Source organism: Abramis brama, assembly GCF_963993115.1.
Source record: "Abramis brama genome assembly, chromosome: 4".
NCBI lineage: Eukaryota > Metazoa > Chordata > Actinopteri > Cypriniformes > Leuciscidae > Abramis > Abramis brama.
In genome coordinates, this window is record NC_139966.1 from 11,404,324 (window position 1) to 11,423,571 (window position 19,248).

At 37.5% G+C, this 19,248-nt stretch overlaps 2 protein-coding genes and 1 long non-coding RNA gene across 4 annotated transcripts in view; 2 read left to right on the plus strand and 1 right to left on the minus strand.

Annotated features, from left to right (window-relative positions):
- The window catches only part of LOC311081636 (NLR family CARD domain-containing protein 3-like), a 40,772-nt gene extending 37,324 nt beyond the window's left edge, over positions 1-3,448 (minus strand). The window contains exon 1 of one of the 2 annotated variants that reach the window (XM_084112226.1): positions 3,243-3,448. The gene's annotated coding sequence lies outside the window, so the exon portion shown is untranslated. The remainder of the gene's footprint in view (positions 1-3,242) is intronic. The other variant, XM_084112225.1, reaches the window with a different exon arrangement.
- A 5,359-nt stretch (positions 3,449-8,807) lies between these two features.
- LOC311081386 (uncharacterized protein) lies at positions 8,808-11,693 on the plus strand (the record flags this gene model as incomplete). The annotated part of the gene is made up of 6 exons (XM_084111927.1): positions 8,808-9,469; positions 9,861-9,906; positions 9,997-10,088; positions 10,943-11,053; positions 11,111-11,387; positions 11,493-11,693. The coding sequence occupies exons 1-6, from the start codon at positions 8,910-8,912 to the stop codon at positions 11,691-11,693; spliced, it is 1,287 nt and encodes a 428-aa protein (XP_083968053.1). The 5' UTR covers positions 8,808-8,909.
- Positions 11,694-16,230: 4,537 nt separating this feature from the next.
- On the plus strand, positions 16,231-16,724 carry LOC311081717. The gene is made up of 3 exons (XR_014605989.1): positions 16,231-16,377; positions 16,453-16,518; positions 16,622-16,724. It is a non-coding gene; the product is annotated as an uncharacterized lncRNA (long non-coding RNA).
- The last annotated feature ends 2,524 nt before the right edge of the window (positions 16,725-19,248 follow it).

Consider the following 19,248-nt stretch of genomic DNA (forward strand, 5'->3'; position numbering starts at 1 on the left):
TAAACCTCCATTGATCTTTAAATTACTCTCAATGTCACTATACAAGACTCAAATCATGTTTATAAGGCCAGAGCTGAACCCAAACGCATCTAACGTTTGCCACAAATACTGGTGTTCGACTCTGTCAAAGGCCTTTTCTTGATCAATTGAAATCGGGCAAATTTCAAAACCCAATGAATTGGAGAGGTCCAAAACATCACAAATTAAAATGATAATGATATCAACCTATTGGGTATACAATAAGTCTGGTCAACATTAATAAAATGCTCCATAACTTTTTTCAGTCTCATTGCCAACACCTTTGACAAAAGTTTGTAGTCAGAGCAGAGCAGAGCAACTGGCCGCCAGTTCTCAATCTCTTGTAAATCCCCTTTTTTGGGGAGAAGAGTAAGGATTGCTCTCCTGCAGCTCAATGGTGAGTGTCCTTTACTTAAACTGTCTCTGAGAACAAGCAACAAATCTTAGCCAATCACAGGTCAGAAAACTTTATAAAAGTCCACAGGAAGGCCATCAATGCCTGGAGCTTTACCGCTTTCTAGACTCTGCAGCGCAGAATTTAGTTCATCAGCAGAGATTGGTGCATCCAACTCTGCATTATCCTCCTCGGGATAAGGGGACTGCGCCTTTAACAAATGACATTTCATTTCTTAACTTTAAACAAACTGATAAGGGAAACTCTCTTTGCATCCTCTCTGGCACCATTGATGTTTAAAGAACCCAGCTTTATGTCACACATAGCAAATGTTAATTTGCATTTTAACAAAACAGAGAGGTTAACACAAACAAAGAAAAAGAAAAACAAAAGACACTTAACCATCATTAGCTATTTATTATTTAGACAAAAAATGTCTTGGTCTGTAAAGGTCAGTTGGCCGGGGTGTTCTGTATTTTCATGAATAGTTAAACTGAATCAAGGAACAACTTTAGATCTGGGAAAAACTCATCAACTTTAACTGATCTCAAGCCTTTGGTTCTTTGTAAAAAGGACTGAATTTTGGTGAAAGAGTAAGTCCACATCCATCTGTGTGTCTCCACTAACATCACTTTCAGACTCTTCGTGTTCATCAGCCCATCATCTGACTGAGAAGAACAGCTCATGGGATTCGTCTTTGACACTTTTGTAACTTGTTCAGTGTTTGATTTATTTTATTTATTTATTTTTTTTTAAATTTGGAAATGTCAGCGTCCAACAAAACCTCTTCCTCATTAAACAACACTGACTCAGCAACTCTAGTTGCGGTTTGACCAGTTCTCTGTGGTTCGCCAGGTAAAGAGGCTCCGCTTTCGGCCCGAACGGGCGGCGGGTCCACTTCGTTAACAGCCTGCGTCTCACCTGCTCTCTCTGGGCACGGGGGAATCACATGCCCTACAGTCCCACACCCAAAGCATTTCATCGTCTCTGATGTTACATGCACAGTGTCAAAGTCATCAAACTTAAACTTAAACACCAAATTCAATTCTTCATCGCTCTTTTTGTGAATCATGTGTACATGTCTCCTAAAAGACACAACGTGTTTAAGATGAGGAGATTTACAGCTGATAGGAATAATCTTTATCGGAGACACTAGTTTTCCGTGTCTATGATAATGTGCAAATGAAGGAACACAGACACATTTCCATAATGACCAACACAACCTACCAGTAGCAGCGGAAATGAAAAATAACGATGTTTTGGAAAGCGATGTTTTTCAGATAAAGTCTTCCTCTGGCGTTCCACATAAAGGAAGACGAGCTCAAAAGAATTGGCTCAAGAGATTCGGTCATGAAGTCGTCTCGGAGATCTCGATTTATTTAAAGCCTTGTCAGAAATTAGCTTAGCACCAGCGCAGCCCCGCCTTGGGATTTCCTAATGATTTTCCTGTTGTTTTTTTGTTTGTTTGTTTTTTACTCTGTAACTTTATTTTAATAATAATAATAATAATCATTAAAAACCTAAAGAAAAGAATCACACTTACGGGTTGAATGTCAATGAAAGCTTTGACTGACTGTTTTTGCTACTTTTTGTAAGGTGGTGGTGGAAGTAAAACGGGTAACAGCTTAAGTGCAAAATTTCCCTTTTGCATCTGTGGGAAAATAATTTGACATTTATCAACACTAAAAACAGTAGCTGAGCTGTCATCTAATAATAGCTAGTATAGTAATATAGTAATAATATGGGGCCAGATTTATAAACAGGTCAAATTAGCGTAAGACCACGATATCCCATAAAAGTGCAGACTGAAGTGTAAAGTTCTGCTGTCGATCTAATGATAATGAGCAAATGAAGGAACACAGACACATTTCCATAATGACCAACACAACCCACCAAGAGCAGCGGAAATGAAAAATAACGATGCTTGGAAAGTGATATTTTCAGATAAAGTTCTTCCTCTGGCGTTTCACATAAAGGAAGACGAGTGGAGTAAAAGAATCGGCTCAAAAGATTCGGTCATGAAGTCGTCTCGGAGATCTCGATTTATATATATTTGTATCCTCGTCAGAAATTAGCTTAGCACCAGCGCAGCCCCACCTTAGCATTTCCTAATGATTTTCCAGTTTTTTTTTTTTACTCTGTCACTTTCATTTAAAAAATAATAATAATAATACTCATAAAAACCTAAAGAAAAAGTGCAGCCTCTTAATAAACAACTGGCTCAGTTAGGCTGACCTGCGCACACGACGGGTATCAGAATCGGCGCAAAGCAACATCATCTTTCCAAACACTCAATGCCAACGCGGCACAAACACTGTGTGATGCGTGTGAACACTGTGTGACTTTTAAACTTCAAACTACTTTAAACTTCTTCAAACTTTCTGGTCCAAACTTTCTAAAGCCAACTTAAAGTTTGTCTCGACAAACTTTTTAATCTAGTTTATTATTATTATTATTATTATTATTATTATTATTATTATTATTGAGCATTTTCACATAGGTGAAATAAAAACATTAAATAATTTATCAGATTATTTACTCAGGCTTCTTCCTGTAAATATCACAATCCAGACACTTTAATTGGAGAGTATAGATTTTCTGTAGCCATCAAAACTACATCTGTTTGTCATAATCGATCTTCTCACTAAAGCTTATCGTCTGTGAATCAACGCCTGGCCTACAGAAGAGCGGAAGTGTTGAACATTAATGTTTACTGTCCACCTCTGTATATTTCAGATTTTAAAGAGTCTGTAAATTAATGTAAACTAAAAGCAGAATCCCTAGAGCTCGATATCATTATAATCCTGAAGATTAATTCCTGAAGACTTACCGTGATGTGATATTTGTGCCAGTGTAAAATATGTGTTGGCTCTCTGTCACCCTGTTTGAGTTTGCATTCTGTGCGCTGTCTACGCTTTCTCTTCCTCTCTATGGTTTTCCTGCCTGCAACTTTGACGCAAGCAGAAAACAGGCTAACGCATGTATTGACACATGTATCCTCTGTCCAACTGTATTAAACTGAGAAACAACTGAGCAGCAATCTGGTCTCTGTGTCTCTTATTTTGTTCTCCAAGTGCACTGTCAGGCTTCACGAGATTTGGAGGGCATTGCAGAAGACTGTAGATAATCAAGAAGTTATTATTGGTTATTATTATTATTACTGTGTGTGTGCGTGTAAAGTAAGTGATTATTGCTGTATTTCCTGCCTAGTGTTGACAGAGCGTCTGCTTATTCTTATGTTATGAAAAGTAGCCAATTAGCACATATAGCTTGTATAATACCTGTGTGAGTCCATGTAGTCTAGAGTGTCTCTACATTATGTTGATGTGAGATGCTTGTGTATATCTCATACATCACATTATCGTGGATATAAATGATATTTAGAGATGATTATTAACATGCAATTATCATTCACGTGCTGATAGCGCCCTCTTGTGGAGATGTACAGTATTATCACTCAATTGTTGGTTCAATAGTGCTTTATTAATGTCATTATATATATATATATATATATATATATATATATATATATATATATATATATATATAGACTGAATACTCTTTAATTATTTAAATGGATGATTATGTTTGTGGAATGTATGTATACATTGATAAGTTTATTTCTGTTGTATAATTTGTTACAGAAGCACACATGTATGTCCAGGTTGTTCAGTAAATAAGTAATATACTATATTACTACTATAATTACTATAGTATTATATATATAATAATACTATAATTACTATAGTAATCTACATCCTGGTTGATGACCCAGATCTATGGCCAGACAAATGAACGGACATTGAAAGGGAGATGATTGTCAGAAAGTTAGCAACAAAGGTTACACATGTTGAAGGAGATATCAATTTAGTCAAAATGATAAAAATTGGTCATAGAAACATACAGTCTGTGAAAAGTTTGAAAAGGTTTTTACTGTTTGTACCAAGGCTGCATTTATCAAAAATAAAGTACAAACAGTAATATTGTGAAAATAATATTACAGTTTAAATCAGCTGTTTTCTATGTGAATATATAGTAAAGTGTCATTTATTCCTGTAAATTACAGGATCATTACTCCAGTCTTCAGTGTCACATGATCCTTCAGAAATCAGTCTAATATAATGACTTGATGATCAAGAAACATTTATGATTATTATCATTATTGAAAACTGTTTGGCTGCATAACATTTTTGTGGAAACAATGATACCATTCATACATTTGTGATCATTCAGATTAAAAAAGAGACATTACTTTTATTCAGCAAGAATGCATTACATTGATCAAAAGTGACAGACAACATTTATAATGTTAAAAAATATTTCTATCTAATAAATGCTTTAATAAATTGAATAAATACACATTAATGCTGTTCATTGAACTTTAGATCCATCTCACTGAGACGTTTCATTGAACATGTGATCAGGCAAAGGTAGCAAGAGTGTGGGCAACTCTGGAGGAAGACTTTAAGAAAATTAAAACGACAATAAATCCACTGGACGAGGTGTCATTAAATGTGAGTTTCACACTGAGATGGAAGAATTGATCGGATATAATCATGACGTTGACTTCACAGAAAACTTTACACACTTCTACAATCATTTCTGCAAAAGCAGCAGAACGTTTAACTAACTAAATGTTAGTTGTTCCAAACCCGTATGAGTTTCTTTCTTCTGTTCAACACAAAATAAGATATTAAGAAGAATGTCAGTAACCAGACAGCAAAATAAAGAAATTCATACAGGTTTGGAAAAGCTGTTAGTAATGACAACATTTTCACATTTAAGGTGTGATAGAGTTCACAGTGTTGAGCAGACCGACGTTGTTCTGTCATTTTCATTTACATTGTTTAAAGTGCAATAAATGGAGAAGTGAACAATAGTTTTAAAGAAGTAATAAAACAGTTTCTTCCATTACAGAAGATTGTTCAACACCTTTTGACATCACAAAAATGATAAATATTCTCTGCTACAAAATTGACAAATTTCAGGAAAAGCCAAAACAACTTGAACCGTTGGGTTAGTAAGTGTCAGATGTTCTAGAACGGCTACAGCACCTTTAATGAATGTTCAATTAAATACATGTTCACTGTTTATAAGAATCTAACTGTAACACTAACCTTAACCCTAAGTGTGGATTCCTTTCTCCACCAGATTGTTGAGCGCCAGATCCTCGAGGCGAGTTGGAGATCATTGGAGTGTCAGAAGATGACGTATGCTCATCCTTCTGGACAGTGAATTGGAAGATTACACTGTACCAAGTCATTTTTACTCGGGCAATATTAATGACTCGGTACAGCAACGTCCAATTAAATTAAAAATCCAGCACATTAATAACCGTATGCTGAGTGTTCAACAACTTGAGCAAAACCCAGAATCCCTGGGTCCAATTCGAGACATTGAATCCCTTGGGTCCAATTCGGGACAGTGAAACAAGTAACAATGAATGAGGCTTAACATTGGTTAAGTTTGTGTCATGATCATTGACTTTGATTTTGATTTTGATTATGTTTTGTTTTCTTAAGTTCAGGGGTCCGTTCTTCGTACGTCGCTAACTCAGTTAGCTGGATTTGATTGTTGGCGATTTGGCATGATCTTGGATTGTTTGGTTCTTCAACGCTCATCCTGGACTTGCTGTCATAGCAACAGGTGCGCAATCTTAAACCTGCTCGGGAGCAGCTTATTTCATGTTAACAGGATTAGATCCCGGCTTCATAAGCGGAGCTGATACGGGAAGTCCAGCGCAGCACGATAGTGCACTTTCTGAGAGATATATTTTTTCTCGTGACTCATGAGATTGTCGTTTTTTGTCGCTTTTAGGTTTAAAAAACAGTTTTAGTTTTTTTTGTGGCATTTCCAAGCCACGTAAGACCCAATGTTGTAAAGCAGTTTTTTTTTTTTTGGCTATCATAATTTTTTATGAAGATCATACAATCATGACCATGCCGATTACAGATATGTCACTCAGGCTTCACTAACGTGATCGGTACCATAGACTGCCATCAAGGCCTCAATGAAGGGGATTATGTGAACAGAAAGGGGGTTCACAATGTAAATGTGCAGCCCAGTTACTATTGTGATTCTTAATATTCCAGATTAGTAATATTATATCAAATAAAAAAAAGGCAGTTGACTAAAATCTTCCATATCACAAATGTGAAAGCAAAATGGCCAGGATCTGTGCATGACTTAAGAATTTTCAGAGATTCACATTTATGCACATTATTTTAAAGTGGTATGAAAAGTTCCACAATTAAATATCAAGTTCACTGTATTACATACACTTGTGCTGATCCTAACAGAACTGCATTTTTTCATAAGTGATTATGACATGTTCCTGCCTGCAGACAGGTGTTTTATGACCCCATTCCCTGACCCAAACCAATGCAGCTCTAGCCAGGACAAGGGCACACAATGAAATGAACGCTAAAGGGAAGATTTCAGTGTCTGAAAAGTCTGAGGGTTGCACACCTGACAGGGCCCGTGACATTGTTGCATGCGCCATATTACACAACATTACCAAAAAAAAAAACACTTTTCATTAAATGTTTAATAAAAGACAAATATGCTTAGTTCCTTGAGTTTTATTTCAATTGTTTTTTGTAAAGAAAAGCCAGTGGTCAAGTGCCTGCAACAAGAGATATTAGACACATGCCTCATGCAACAAATAAAAAGGAAAAGTTGGCTATACACTGCCCACCTGTAGGCCTATGTCTCCTCTGTCTGTGCAGACTCTTCTGTAGGCCTTTCTGTAGATGTGGAATCCTGCAACTTATATTGCAGCCATAAAGCATACAAGTATAAATTAAGTAAAGTTATTTATGCACTTGCAGGCAGGCTAGTTCCTCCATATGACAGTTATCTGAGAGGGTTTATTCACTGTCCAGTGCAATGGAAACAAATGGACATTACAAACTCTTATACTTTCTTTCCTTTGGAAAGTTAGAAAATGTCCACTTACTGCACATATTTCAGCTCCACTTTCTTGGGAACAGATACAAGTGTTGGTGTATTATGTAAAAGTGCACAAAAGAGGAAAACACAATGTCATTACAATGAACTACACTCGTGAAAAATGTGATCAATAACTCATGGCAAAATATTTTTACATTACCATAAGTTTATTAGTTTTCACTTTCACAAGTCAAAGCAATTCTTCATTACTCAAGATTTAACAGTTGAAATGACTATACTGCCTTAATTTAATGCAGCAAAAATTATTTTACAGTGTAGGAGAGTAAGATCTTTTCAAAAAAATTTCACAGCCTTTTTCTTGGTTGCTTTTATAAACAGACAACCATTTATTTAACAGTGCCTTTTATAAAAGAGACTATAATATAAGTGAAAATTACCATTATGTAGAATATTTTTGTACTTCACTTTTATTTGTTCCCATGTTCTAGTGTGGCGACTCTGACATTACAATGAACAAAGTAATTATGCAATTTTAAAATACAAAAATATAGGCTAATAAGTGATTAAAACATCTAACATGGCCACTTCTAACGGATTTAAATTGTCTGCTACTTTTTGCCAGCCCTCTCTCCTGGCTTTTGCAGACTTTGAGGTGTTCTCTGGCGTTTTGATTAAACATTAAAATTCCGAATAAACTTCGACTATTAGTTCTTGCTCTGCTGAGGAGAAAAACTGAGCGCGCTCTTTGGCCACGCTGAGCAGCCAATAGCAGCGTTGCTGATCAATGTTTCTACTATCGATACATATCCCCTTTTAAGCCAGCGCATGAACGCGCAATTATCTCAGATAACTCAATCCAGCGATACTAATCATATCCGTCAAGTGTGTTTGAAGAACTGAGTTAGCCAGATCATGATTCGCACGATGATATCATCTTGGATGTCTCATTTGATCTCGGATGTTTTAAGCAACGTACGAAGAACGAGCCCCCGTAGTGTGAGCCAGGCTTTAGTGATTTAAATATTTAGATGTTGTTTACATAATTGACTTGTGTAATTTATATAGATAAGGTAACACAGCCAACTATTGATGTTATAAACTAAAAATAGCTAGACACATTTTTTTTTTCTCTGTGTAAATAATTAATAAATATTACCATTTTCCTTTATGTCAGTTGTTTTCTCACAACATGCTACGTCTTGCTTAATAGCGATATAAGAGTCACATGACCTCAGCATTTGCAGGAACCAAATTTTATTAAATTTTATCAGAAATGTGGCCCACTCACAGCTCCTTCCTTCAGCCTCTCATATGTTTTTTTTTTTTGTGTGTGTTTTTTGTATTCCCTGGATATATAACACTTTTATGGTTCAGGTAAAAGTAAAGTAAATGTGTCATTCATTTTATTAGTGGAACGTAGACTAACAGTATTATTTTAAAAGATTGTTTACTGATACTTATTTGTCCGTGTTCTTAGGAAATTCTGAGATTTCAGATTCTTTCAAGACTGGTGTCTAAATTAGAAATAGCTCTCATAAGATCACCAGTTGATCTTGATTTCCTGGAATTTACATGTCGTCAAGAAATGTACTTATTTCAGACCCTGTCAAGACATGTTTATGTGCCGTCACAAGTCATCCAGGCCCTGCAGGAGCTCTTTTCCCTTGTCAGACAGAAAATCGAATATACAGCCCCACAGACAGAAGTAACTACTCTCGCTAGCAGGACAGGGCGTCCGAAACCTAACATTAAAATGGAGACTTTGTCTGAACTTTGCGAACTAAACTTCTCTGTACACTACATTGCAAAACTTCTGGGCGTTTCATGTCGCACTGTCAGTAGACGAATCAGAGAGTTTGGTCTTTCCACAAAAAAATACAGTAATCTCAGTGATCAAGACCTCAATAGATTGGTTGTCCAGATTAAAAATGAAATGCCTTCTGCTGGATACCGAATGGTCAAAGGCAGGCTTCAGTCCATGGGGATTCACATTCAGTGGAGAAGAGTAGCTGCTTCGATGCATGAAGTGGATTCGATAGGAGTCCTGTCCAGAATGTATGGATTGGGATGTGTGGTACGCCGCACATATTCTGTGAGAGGGCCCCTGTCTCTCTGGCATGTGGATACTAATCACAAGTTAATAAGGTTGAGCCATTGTCATATACTTTTATGAGTATTTCTTATTTATTAACATAAGATGTTAAGATATTTTGGTTATGAAACATTAATAGTTAAAGGCCTGGTTTCACAGACAAGGCTTAGATTAAGTCAGGTTTATGCCTTAGTTCAATTATGGCATTTAAGTATAGCTTTTATAAACATTACTGGTGTGCATCTTGAGACAAAACAATGGCACTGACATATTTTAAGAGATATCAGTGCAGTTAAAACAGCTCATACATGCATTTTAGTCTGTGGTTTAAGCCTTGTCTGTGAAACGGGGCAAAAATGTCATATAAACCCATGTTTACTTGCATAGTATTAGTAGACATCCAGATACAAAATGCTCATTTTGTTTCAGCTCCCTGCTTAATAGGTACAACATTGTTTTTTTTGGAGCAGTGGATGGATACTCCAGGAAGGTAAGGGCTCATGTTGTCTTTCTTCCATCATTGCAGTTATGCTAATTCTTATATGATGGATGGTTGTATCACCAAGTTCATGTGTTACAGATAATGTGCTTGAATGCTGCAACAGATAATCGTGCATCGACAGCCCTTTGCTTCTTCAAAGAGGCAACTGAACGATATGGTGTACCCTCAAGGTCAGTTTTTGAAAGAACAACCACTTCATCAACCAGCATTTCTTCACATCAAAGTTGCATGAGCTATTCAGACACATTTTCAATCTTTTAATAATAATAATTAAAAAAATAAATCTAAGAGTCAAATTTCATCATTCAGTTTATTCTCCAATACATGGTCAGGAGAGTTTGTGTTTAAGTCTCCTCAAACAAACCATGGCAGCAGATTATTTACTGTTATACTATATGCAATTACTGGTTGGGTAAAACACATTTCTTTATCTTTAAAGGAGCTTGCAAACTAAGCAAGCATACTCGATAAAGTCTTAACGAGATTCACCAAAAATGAAAATTTTCTTACATTTATTTATCCTCATGTTGTTTTAAACCTTTATACTTTTTTTTCAGAACATGAAAGAAGATATTTTGAAGAATGTTGGTAACCAGACAGTTTCGGTTGCCATTGACATCCATTGTATAAAAAATACAGTGAAAATCAATGGAAACAAAACTGTCTGGTTACCAGCATTCTTCAAAATATCTTCTTTCATGTTCTGAATTTTTATTTATTTATAAAGGTTTAAAACAACATGAGGATGAGTGGATGATAATATTGATGATATATGATTTAATGATGATAAATCCAAAAGAACTCTCATCTACGTAATATAAGTCACATGGTTCAGTTAAGTAGCTGCTACATTGCATCCGTCTTGTGTTTTAACCTCTAATTTCATCTATTATCCCACTTAAGGCTCTCACTCTATTTGTTCTTCTCTACTTTTCTGATATAGAGGTAGATTGTATTTTTCTCTTTGCTCTCATACAATGTTCCTAATTCTCCAACTAATATTTAATAATTTCATTCATTACAGAGTCAGAGCAGACCAGGGGGTGGAGAATGTGGAAATAGCAAAGTTCATGTTTTCAGTCCGTGGAACTGACCGTGGGTGCTTTATGTCAGGAAAAAGTGTTCATAACCAGAGGTGCATTTTTTCTATGACTTCTCTTTAGTTATTTTAGCACTGTTCTCACATTCATAGGATTGAACGTCTATGGCGTGATGTAAGGGTCTGTGTCACCTCTAAGTACTGTGATACACTACAAAGCCTGGAAAGAGATCACCAACTTGATTTGTCCTCTGCCACGGACCTTTTCTGTGTCCACTTCATATTTCTACATAAACTAAAGGCAGACTTGTGGATTTTTGCTGCTGGCTGGAACCACCATCCACTACGCACAGAGGGAAATTTGAGCCCAGAGCAGAAGTGGCACATTGGGTTGATGCTGACACAAATTGATCAGCCAGAGAATCTTGAGGTTGTTCTCCTGTTTTTTGACATAAATCTTTTTCATTTATAAATTAAGTGCAATGACATGTGTCTCCTAATTTATTTGTTCTCTTCCTATTTTGCTGCAAAATAGAATATTCAAGAGCCAGATTGGGAAGAAGCAGCAGACCATGACGGAGAAAATGTGGATGCAGTATTGGTCCCAGAGTTTGAGTGTCCCTTGAATGAGGAGGAAGTGGCAGAACTTAACTCTCTTAAAGTCTCAGATTTCAAATTACGTCCATTTTCTTACGAAATTCAAAAACATAATTACCGTTTTGGCGCTGTGGCTTGAGATCGCTCTGGCGCAGCTCTGAGCTCAGCTTAAGAGAAGCAGCAGCACATGATCTTCTCTTCCGCCTTAATAACACCAGTTACAGCGCGAAATAAACATGAATGAGCATCTGAAAGTGTGTTAAAGGTAGAGTACAACTTATCGAAGTCCGTATCATGTGACATGGAGTCGCTCAATCAGTGTTTCAACCGTGGAAAGACGTTAGTAAACAATGTCATGTAACGTCACATTTACCTCAGAAAAAACATATCCAGTGACCATAAACTCGTTAGTCAGCGAGAAAAATTAACTCTAGAGGAGCATTTTGTTAAATATATGCACCATATTACAAATTCATTATAATTTTTAATGTTCTTCAATATTTTCAAATACAATACTTTTCATTGTTTGAATAAATCTGGAAAGTTTTTTATGACAGCCACCATTTAAATTTGTATATAATTTCATATAACTTTATTATTATAAAAATAAATAAGTGTATTAAGTTTTTGTATACAAATCAGTTCATTTTTACCTTCAATATTATAGTAGGCTAATGAAGTCAATAGGCTACCACTGACTCCAATAGCTTACAATAATAGTTAAGAGATTTTTTTTCCTTGAGAAAATTTGCAATGTATTATACCTGATATCCAAAATAATCAATATTGAATCAAATCGTAATCGAAATCAAACCGAATTGCAAGCTTGTGAATCGAAATCGAATCAAATTGTGAAATTTGTGTCAATACCCAGCCCTAGTACATTTAAAAACCTTTTTTCAAGTGTCCTGGTACAAAGAACTGCAGGCAGGTCTCGCTGTGTTGTGCCAGCAAGTCCTGGAAACCATACAACTTCAGCCCATCACAGACCTGCTGCAACATTGGAATTATCCTCACTGCTGAGTGTAGAACGATAGCACTATATAGAAACGACAAAACATTTTTACAGAAATGAAGAACTGGAAATTTTAACCACTGCATGCATTAAAGTTCAATTACATACTCAATTATGTCCTTCTTCCGCTCTGGGCCAATGGCCCCAGTATACCTGCTTGTTAAAATTCTGTCAGACAGGTCTATCATAGCATCTGTGTCTGCAGCATCAACCTGAAAGGAGACAAATGTCCTAGAGTTACTATTGCTGTGAGGACTAAAGCCAAATGTTTAGGGACACCCCCTTTTAATGAACATGTTTGCCTATTCTGTTAATTACAGAGAACACATCTTAATGCAGACCGCCAGCCAGAGTCCATCACCCTACATCTGTGTCTTAACTCACTAATGCTTACATCTAAATACAAGTATATCCATGCAGCTACAAAAAAGCAAGTAAAAAATATAGCCATAAAAGATTTTATAGCAGCAACAAGTACTAGATTCATTATTCTGACTGGAACATGATTGAATGTTGGTGTTCAGATGTGTATCTTAATGTATTTGATCTAGTTTTTAAAAACCTTTTCAATAAGCTCTATCAGCTCTGGATCGGTGACATTGTCTTTGGACATTTCATCCTTGTCTATTGCTCCTGTGCAGATGTAGTGATAGCACCATTTTTTCAAACAATTTGTGCCCCTTGTGCTACACTGACTGCGAAGATCTCTCCACAAGTCCTGCAATAACAAAGAAGTGAATATGTTGAGCATATTGAGGCAACATACTGTAATGTGTTGATGTGTGTTTTACTAAAAAATGCATTTTAAAAGAAAATTAGATGTAGAATTACATATTTTAAACTCTCATTTTACGTCTAAATATTTAGCATTTGTATAGAAATTGAAAATGCATGACATTGAGACATTGTAGCGGTATTCCATTTCACAGTACACTGATCCTTACTTTTGCACAATAAATCTATTTACTTACTGCTACCTACTTGAAGTGATCTTTCTGATAGTCAGTAATGGAGTATTTTGGGTTTTTTCCACGGTCTCTTCCCTCAAAGAGCTGAGCCTCAATTCCTTTCCCCATTTCTGTTCAAATGGAAAGTCAGCAAATAGAATTACAAAATTGAGTAGTTACATTGAGGCAAACTAGCACATACCAGTTAGGAATGCTTTCCGGAGAGCTCCATTGTCAATCCCATACTCTCCTAGGAAATTAATGCAAAGAGTATTCTTTGGAGAAGATTTTTTGTGCCGCTTCCACTGGACCATGCCCCTCTCGAACAGTTCTCCTCTCATTACACTGATATTAAATGCTGATGTGCTGTCCACCCTGTCAGCAAGCTGTGTGATTATGTCGGATAAGCTACAAGACCAAACAGAAAAGGCAAAAATTTGCCAAATGCAATAAAGACCTTTGTAAGAAATCTCACAGGTCAGTCAGATGCCAACGGATATCTTGCATTTTACCTTCTACACGGTTTCTCCTCCCTTGTCATTTCGCTGCCTAGTTTTTCCTTCCAGTCAAGCTCTTGTTCAAATTCTCCCAAAAGGCTGCAGAGACAACACAAATGCTCTCATAGCAGTTGTTCCAAATATATTTAGATTTATATTAAAATTGGTCACAAACCTTTCACCACAACTGCTTGCATGTAGTTCCACATAGTCTTATGGGTACCAATCCAAACAAACTGGAGAAGCAACCTATGAGAGGATACAGACAATTGAAATAAAGGACCATTTCTACACACACACACACACACACACACACACACACCCTAGCACAAAAAGTCTTTCAAAGAAATAATATATTCTTTCTGTTCGGGCGCCAGCCAGGAATTTCCTGACAAAGATGGTATTTTTCCCCGGATAGCAAAAAACCACCGGTTACAATATTTACAAAAAAATATATTTGTCAGCGACAACTGTTAGCAAATTTTTTTTTTATTTTCCAATGTCCCAAAAACAACCCACAAAACAACCTTCAAGAGCAAAAAAATAATAATAAAAATACACGCAAAAAAACTGTTCAACAATGCAATTCAAGGGTAAAAAAAAAAAAATTTCCAAAAAAAAAAATTAGCAATCGCCGCGTCACCCAGTTTGTTGTTTATGAAGGGATCTAGGGGGTGTTGTTGTCAGGCACCGTTTCGGCGGATTGAGCAGCCCATACTTGTCTTCAGCTTTATTAAAACCAGATGATCAGGATGTGCAACGCAGTGAAGTTGAGTGAACTCCGCGACGCACCAGACATCCCTCGCTGGAAACCTCAGCTCACAAGCGGCCGTCTCTCCCCTTCATACGGTAATCCAAACAATCACTCCCTCAGCTTCAAACCTTCGGATGACGCGCCCTCTCTCAGGTACGAACCCACATTTATATCCTCCTTGCCTCCGCCATTAATTGAAAAGCGCCTCCCCATACACGCAAAGTGAAAGTAAAAAATAAAAGTAAACAAAACGAAGATGTGGCGTAAAGCTCCTTTTTTTTTCTTAATCGCCACACTCTCCCTCCCTGGAATAAAACAACCCACGGTTGTTAAAAAAAAAACATGTATTAGAAACCTAAGAACTCTTCATCATCCGAGGGTTCTTGAAATAGCTCATACAGTTGTTTTTTTTCCAGAGACTCCAATTCTTCCGCTGTTGGAAAACACATTTTTAAGTTACAGACATGTGCTGTACGTACATCTTCTCCTGTATCTTCCAGAGCTATTTGATAATTCAGTGGACCCAACTGTTTCAGGATACGGTGCGGCCCTTTCCATTTTGGTGCCAACTTTGCACTAAAGTGGTGTTTTGCACTTGATTGTGGAAAGTTTCGCAGCCAAACTCTGTCTTTATGTTTGAAAGTTGACTCTCTTCTCTTTTTATTATAGTTCCTCAGTTGTCTCATCTTGGCTTTTTCACTATTTTCTTTAGCTTGCATTTGCAGCTGATGGAGGTGATGGACCACATCGTAAGAAGCAGTGTCTGGAGATAAGTTAGGGCCACAAAGTATTTTATCCATTGGTCCTTGGAGCTTTCTGCCAAGCTGGAGTTCTGCTGGAGATAGTCCAGTTGTCTCTTGGATGGCGGAATTCAGGGCGAATCGAAACTCGGGCAAGAACTGATCCCACTTCTTGTGATTGTCGTCTACGTAGGCTGCCATCATAGTTTTGAGGGTACGATTCACTCTTTCTGTCATGTTGGTTTGTGGATGGTAGGCTGTAGTTAGTTTGGATGTAATGCTCCAATTCTCACACAGCTCTCTGAACACAACTGAGACAAACTGAACACCCCTGTCTGAGAGAATGAAATCCGGAACGCCCCATCGAGTCAGGATCTCTTTTCTGAAGATGGAAGCAACACTTTGTGCAGTGGCCTGACGGATGGGGAATAACTCAACCCAGCGCGAATAATAATCAACAAACACTAGCAGGTATTCATTTTGATTTGAACTCCGTGGTAAGGGACCCATGATGTCAACTCCTAGTGTAATGGGGTGACCCTTTTAGGGTCTTCCGTTCTGTGTAGGTGGATGGAGCTGGGCGGAAGTTAAGCTCACGGCCCCTTTAAAAATGCGGAGATTCCCTTTCACTTCCGTTTTCTCTCTGGCATGGTACGCTCACGGCCCTTTAAAAACGCGGAGATTTCCTCTTACTTCCGTTTTCCTTCCGGCATGGTACGCAGGCTGCATTCTTTTGTGTCGCAAGAGCAATCCATTATGCATCAAGCATTGAGCGCGTATTAAGTGTTGTAGACCTGCATAAGTTGGAAATCCCTTTTTTAACTTTTGCCGTGGGCCTGTGGATGTTCAATTGCATTAACATATATCAAGGTATGTTACTGCATTGATATGTTGCTGCAATTATTCTTTAATAGCGCCGTTTTTAATGATGACTCATTTATATAGTGTGATCGAGGCAGTATTGGTGGTTTGTTCACCGTTCTCACCGAGGGCCAGTCAATTGTGCTGTAGGTAAGTTGATATGGTATTTTGTAAGTTGTTTGTTAATCAGAGATGTAATTTTAGATATAGTGTATGCGTGGTTAATGACCAAATTGAGTAACTATTTTTATAGAAATCTGCCCGCTGTTGTTTTGCTGCTGTGCGGCGGCTCGCTACTGCGACCCGTGGTGCTGTGCTGTGAAGACTGAAGAGGGTGCGCGCTCAAGTCCCACCACGGACTACTGTGATTTAGAAGCGCACGTGTGTGTTGATGCGAGCGTGTGTTTGTGCGAGCGCACAGTTGTGTGAGCGGGGTTTTATGTGTGTGCGTGTGTGTTGATACGAGCGCGTGTCCGTGTGAACGCATGTTTGTGTGAACACGTTTGATGTGAATGAGTCTTTATTTGAGTGTGTGTTGAGGCGAGCGCGTATTTGAGTGAGCTCGGTGTGAACGCGTGTTTGTGGTGGCGTTTGTGTGTATGGAAGTGTGTGCGTGTGCTGAGATGATTGGGTATGGAATTTTTTACTTGTTATATTGATTGATTTAATTGTATTTTCTTTAATTTGATATTTCTTTTTTTGTTTCTTTTTTTTTTTTGGCTAATTGTGTTCTTGAGTACTGTGGGTGGTTATTGCCACCGTTCTTATCTACTGTCAATTCCTTTACAACTACCATGGGCTATTAGCTGCTGGGATTGGGAGGATTTATTTAATTCATTTATACTTTGTTGTTTATTGTGTGGATTGTGATCTTTGGTTATACATTTGCATGAAGGTGTGAATTGAGGTGGTTTGAATTTAATTTGGATATTTTGTTTTCATTTTTCTTTCTCTATCCCAAATGTGACTTATCCCAAGGGATATTGATATTGATATTGATATTGACTGTCCAAGATCCAATTTTACAAGTGGCCACTTTATGACTTATTCTTTTCTTTTGTGTGAATGTTGTATTTGTAACTTGTGTATTTTTTTTCTTATAATTTTTGTATGATTACCCTTTTTTACTACTTTGGTGTCAAATAAAGATTGTACGCATCTCTGTTTGTTTTTTTTTTCCATTTATTTGGAAACGCTGTAGTTTGGAGCATTTACAAAACATATTCTATATCTATAGGTGGCAATAGCCTCCGCTCACACTAGCATTTGGTTTGGGTGTGTGGTGGTAATTTGCTGCAATTTTCCAGCAGGTTTTCGATTATCATTTTTCAAAGTTTGACATTTTATACAGGTTTTGACATGACGTTTCACATCAGACCACATGCCAGGCCAAAATGCTACTTCCTGGAGTCGCTTGTACGTTTTGTAGATTCCTCCATGGCCACTAAGAGGACTGGAGTGATAGTGCTGCAGCAGAGAGGGCCGAAGACTACTGGGAACGTACACACGGTAGTGCAACTGGTTATTTGGGAGGGATGTTTTATGATATAATTTGTCCTCAACAACTTCGTATTGTTCTACCAGACTTAAACTGTTTTCTGCAACTGCTTGTTATAACTTCGTAACTTCAGTGTCTTTGTGTTGTTCCTCCCACAAGACAACATCTGACAATGGAAGCTCCGGGTCCTTGTGGCTGGTGTACAGACTGCAACTTGAGGTTTGAGAAGTCCTGGATAGAGCATCTGGTGCTACATTGAGTTTCCCTTTTCTGTACTCTATGATAAAATCAAATTTCTGCAGTCGCAGTACCCAACGGATGAGACGACTGGTGGTTTTGGTGGAACCCATGACCCAGTGTAGGGCGGAATGGTCGGTGACAACGGTGAAAAGTTTGTGTTCCAGGTAGAGATGCGCGGATGGGCTATTATTTCATCCGCAACCGCATCACAAAACTCATCATCCGTCCGCCATCCATCCGCACCAACGTTTTTGACCAATTTTCAAAACCGCACCCGCCCACCATCCGCTGATTGGGCGATGCAAGGCGCTGCTGATGACAGCCGCGAGACTATAAAGCTCTCAGAATATCAGCAGTGATCTCCGTCTCCGATCGGCGCACAGGGACAAAAATAAATAAATAGCCTAAATTAAACGCACTGTACTGTACAATATTTTCATTGTAGCCTAGAAAACGCATTTTGGCACATCATTTCAACATGCTACTATTTAGCCTACTACTTAATGCCTATTTCACTTTATTTTTTAGCAAATAGATTGAAAGCTTGAATAAAATAACAAGTCATTTACATTATAGGCTAATAATGTTCACATTTGTAGTTGTCCATAACAACCCCAAAAACTTACCTGCTTGCCTTGCACATCTAATTAATGGGCACAGTTTTTCGACTTTTTTATTTTCATTTATTTTTTTTTATTTTTTTTGCTGTGGATGTTATTGAGCTTATAGTAATCGGAAACAACACCAATTCTGCGACACAGATTAACCTTTATTGATATCTCTATCAGACAATGCCTATTTTATATGCCAAAAGAAACAACAGGCAGTAAAAAAATTATTAAAATAAATATCTTAATGTAGGCATAGGCTATAGTCGCATGTTTTGGCAAACAGTTGAAAAAAATAAATAAAAAAACGGCATATCGTAGCTAAGCCTTATAGGGTCAGTCACCCCCACAAACTTAAATTAGAAAAATAAATATGCCATCCCTCTTTGAACGAACATAAAGTCTGACCAGGCTAAATTGCCTGTATGACCATGGACTTAGGATCATCCCCACAAACTTGTATAGGCTAATGAAATACTACGCCATCACAGTTGCGACAAAGAAATTCTGGCAAAATAGCCTTAAGCCTCGGAA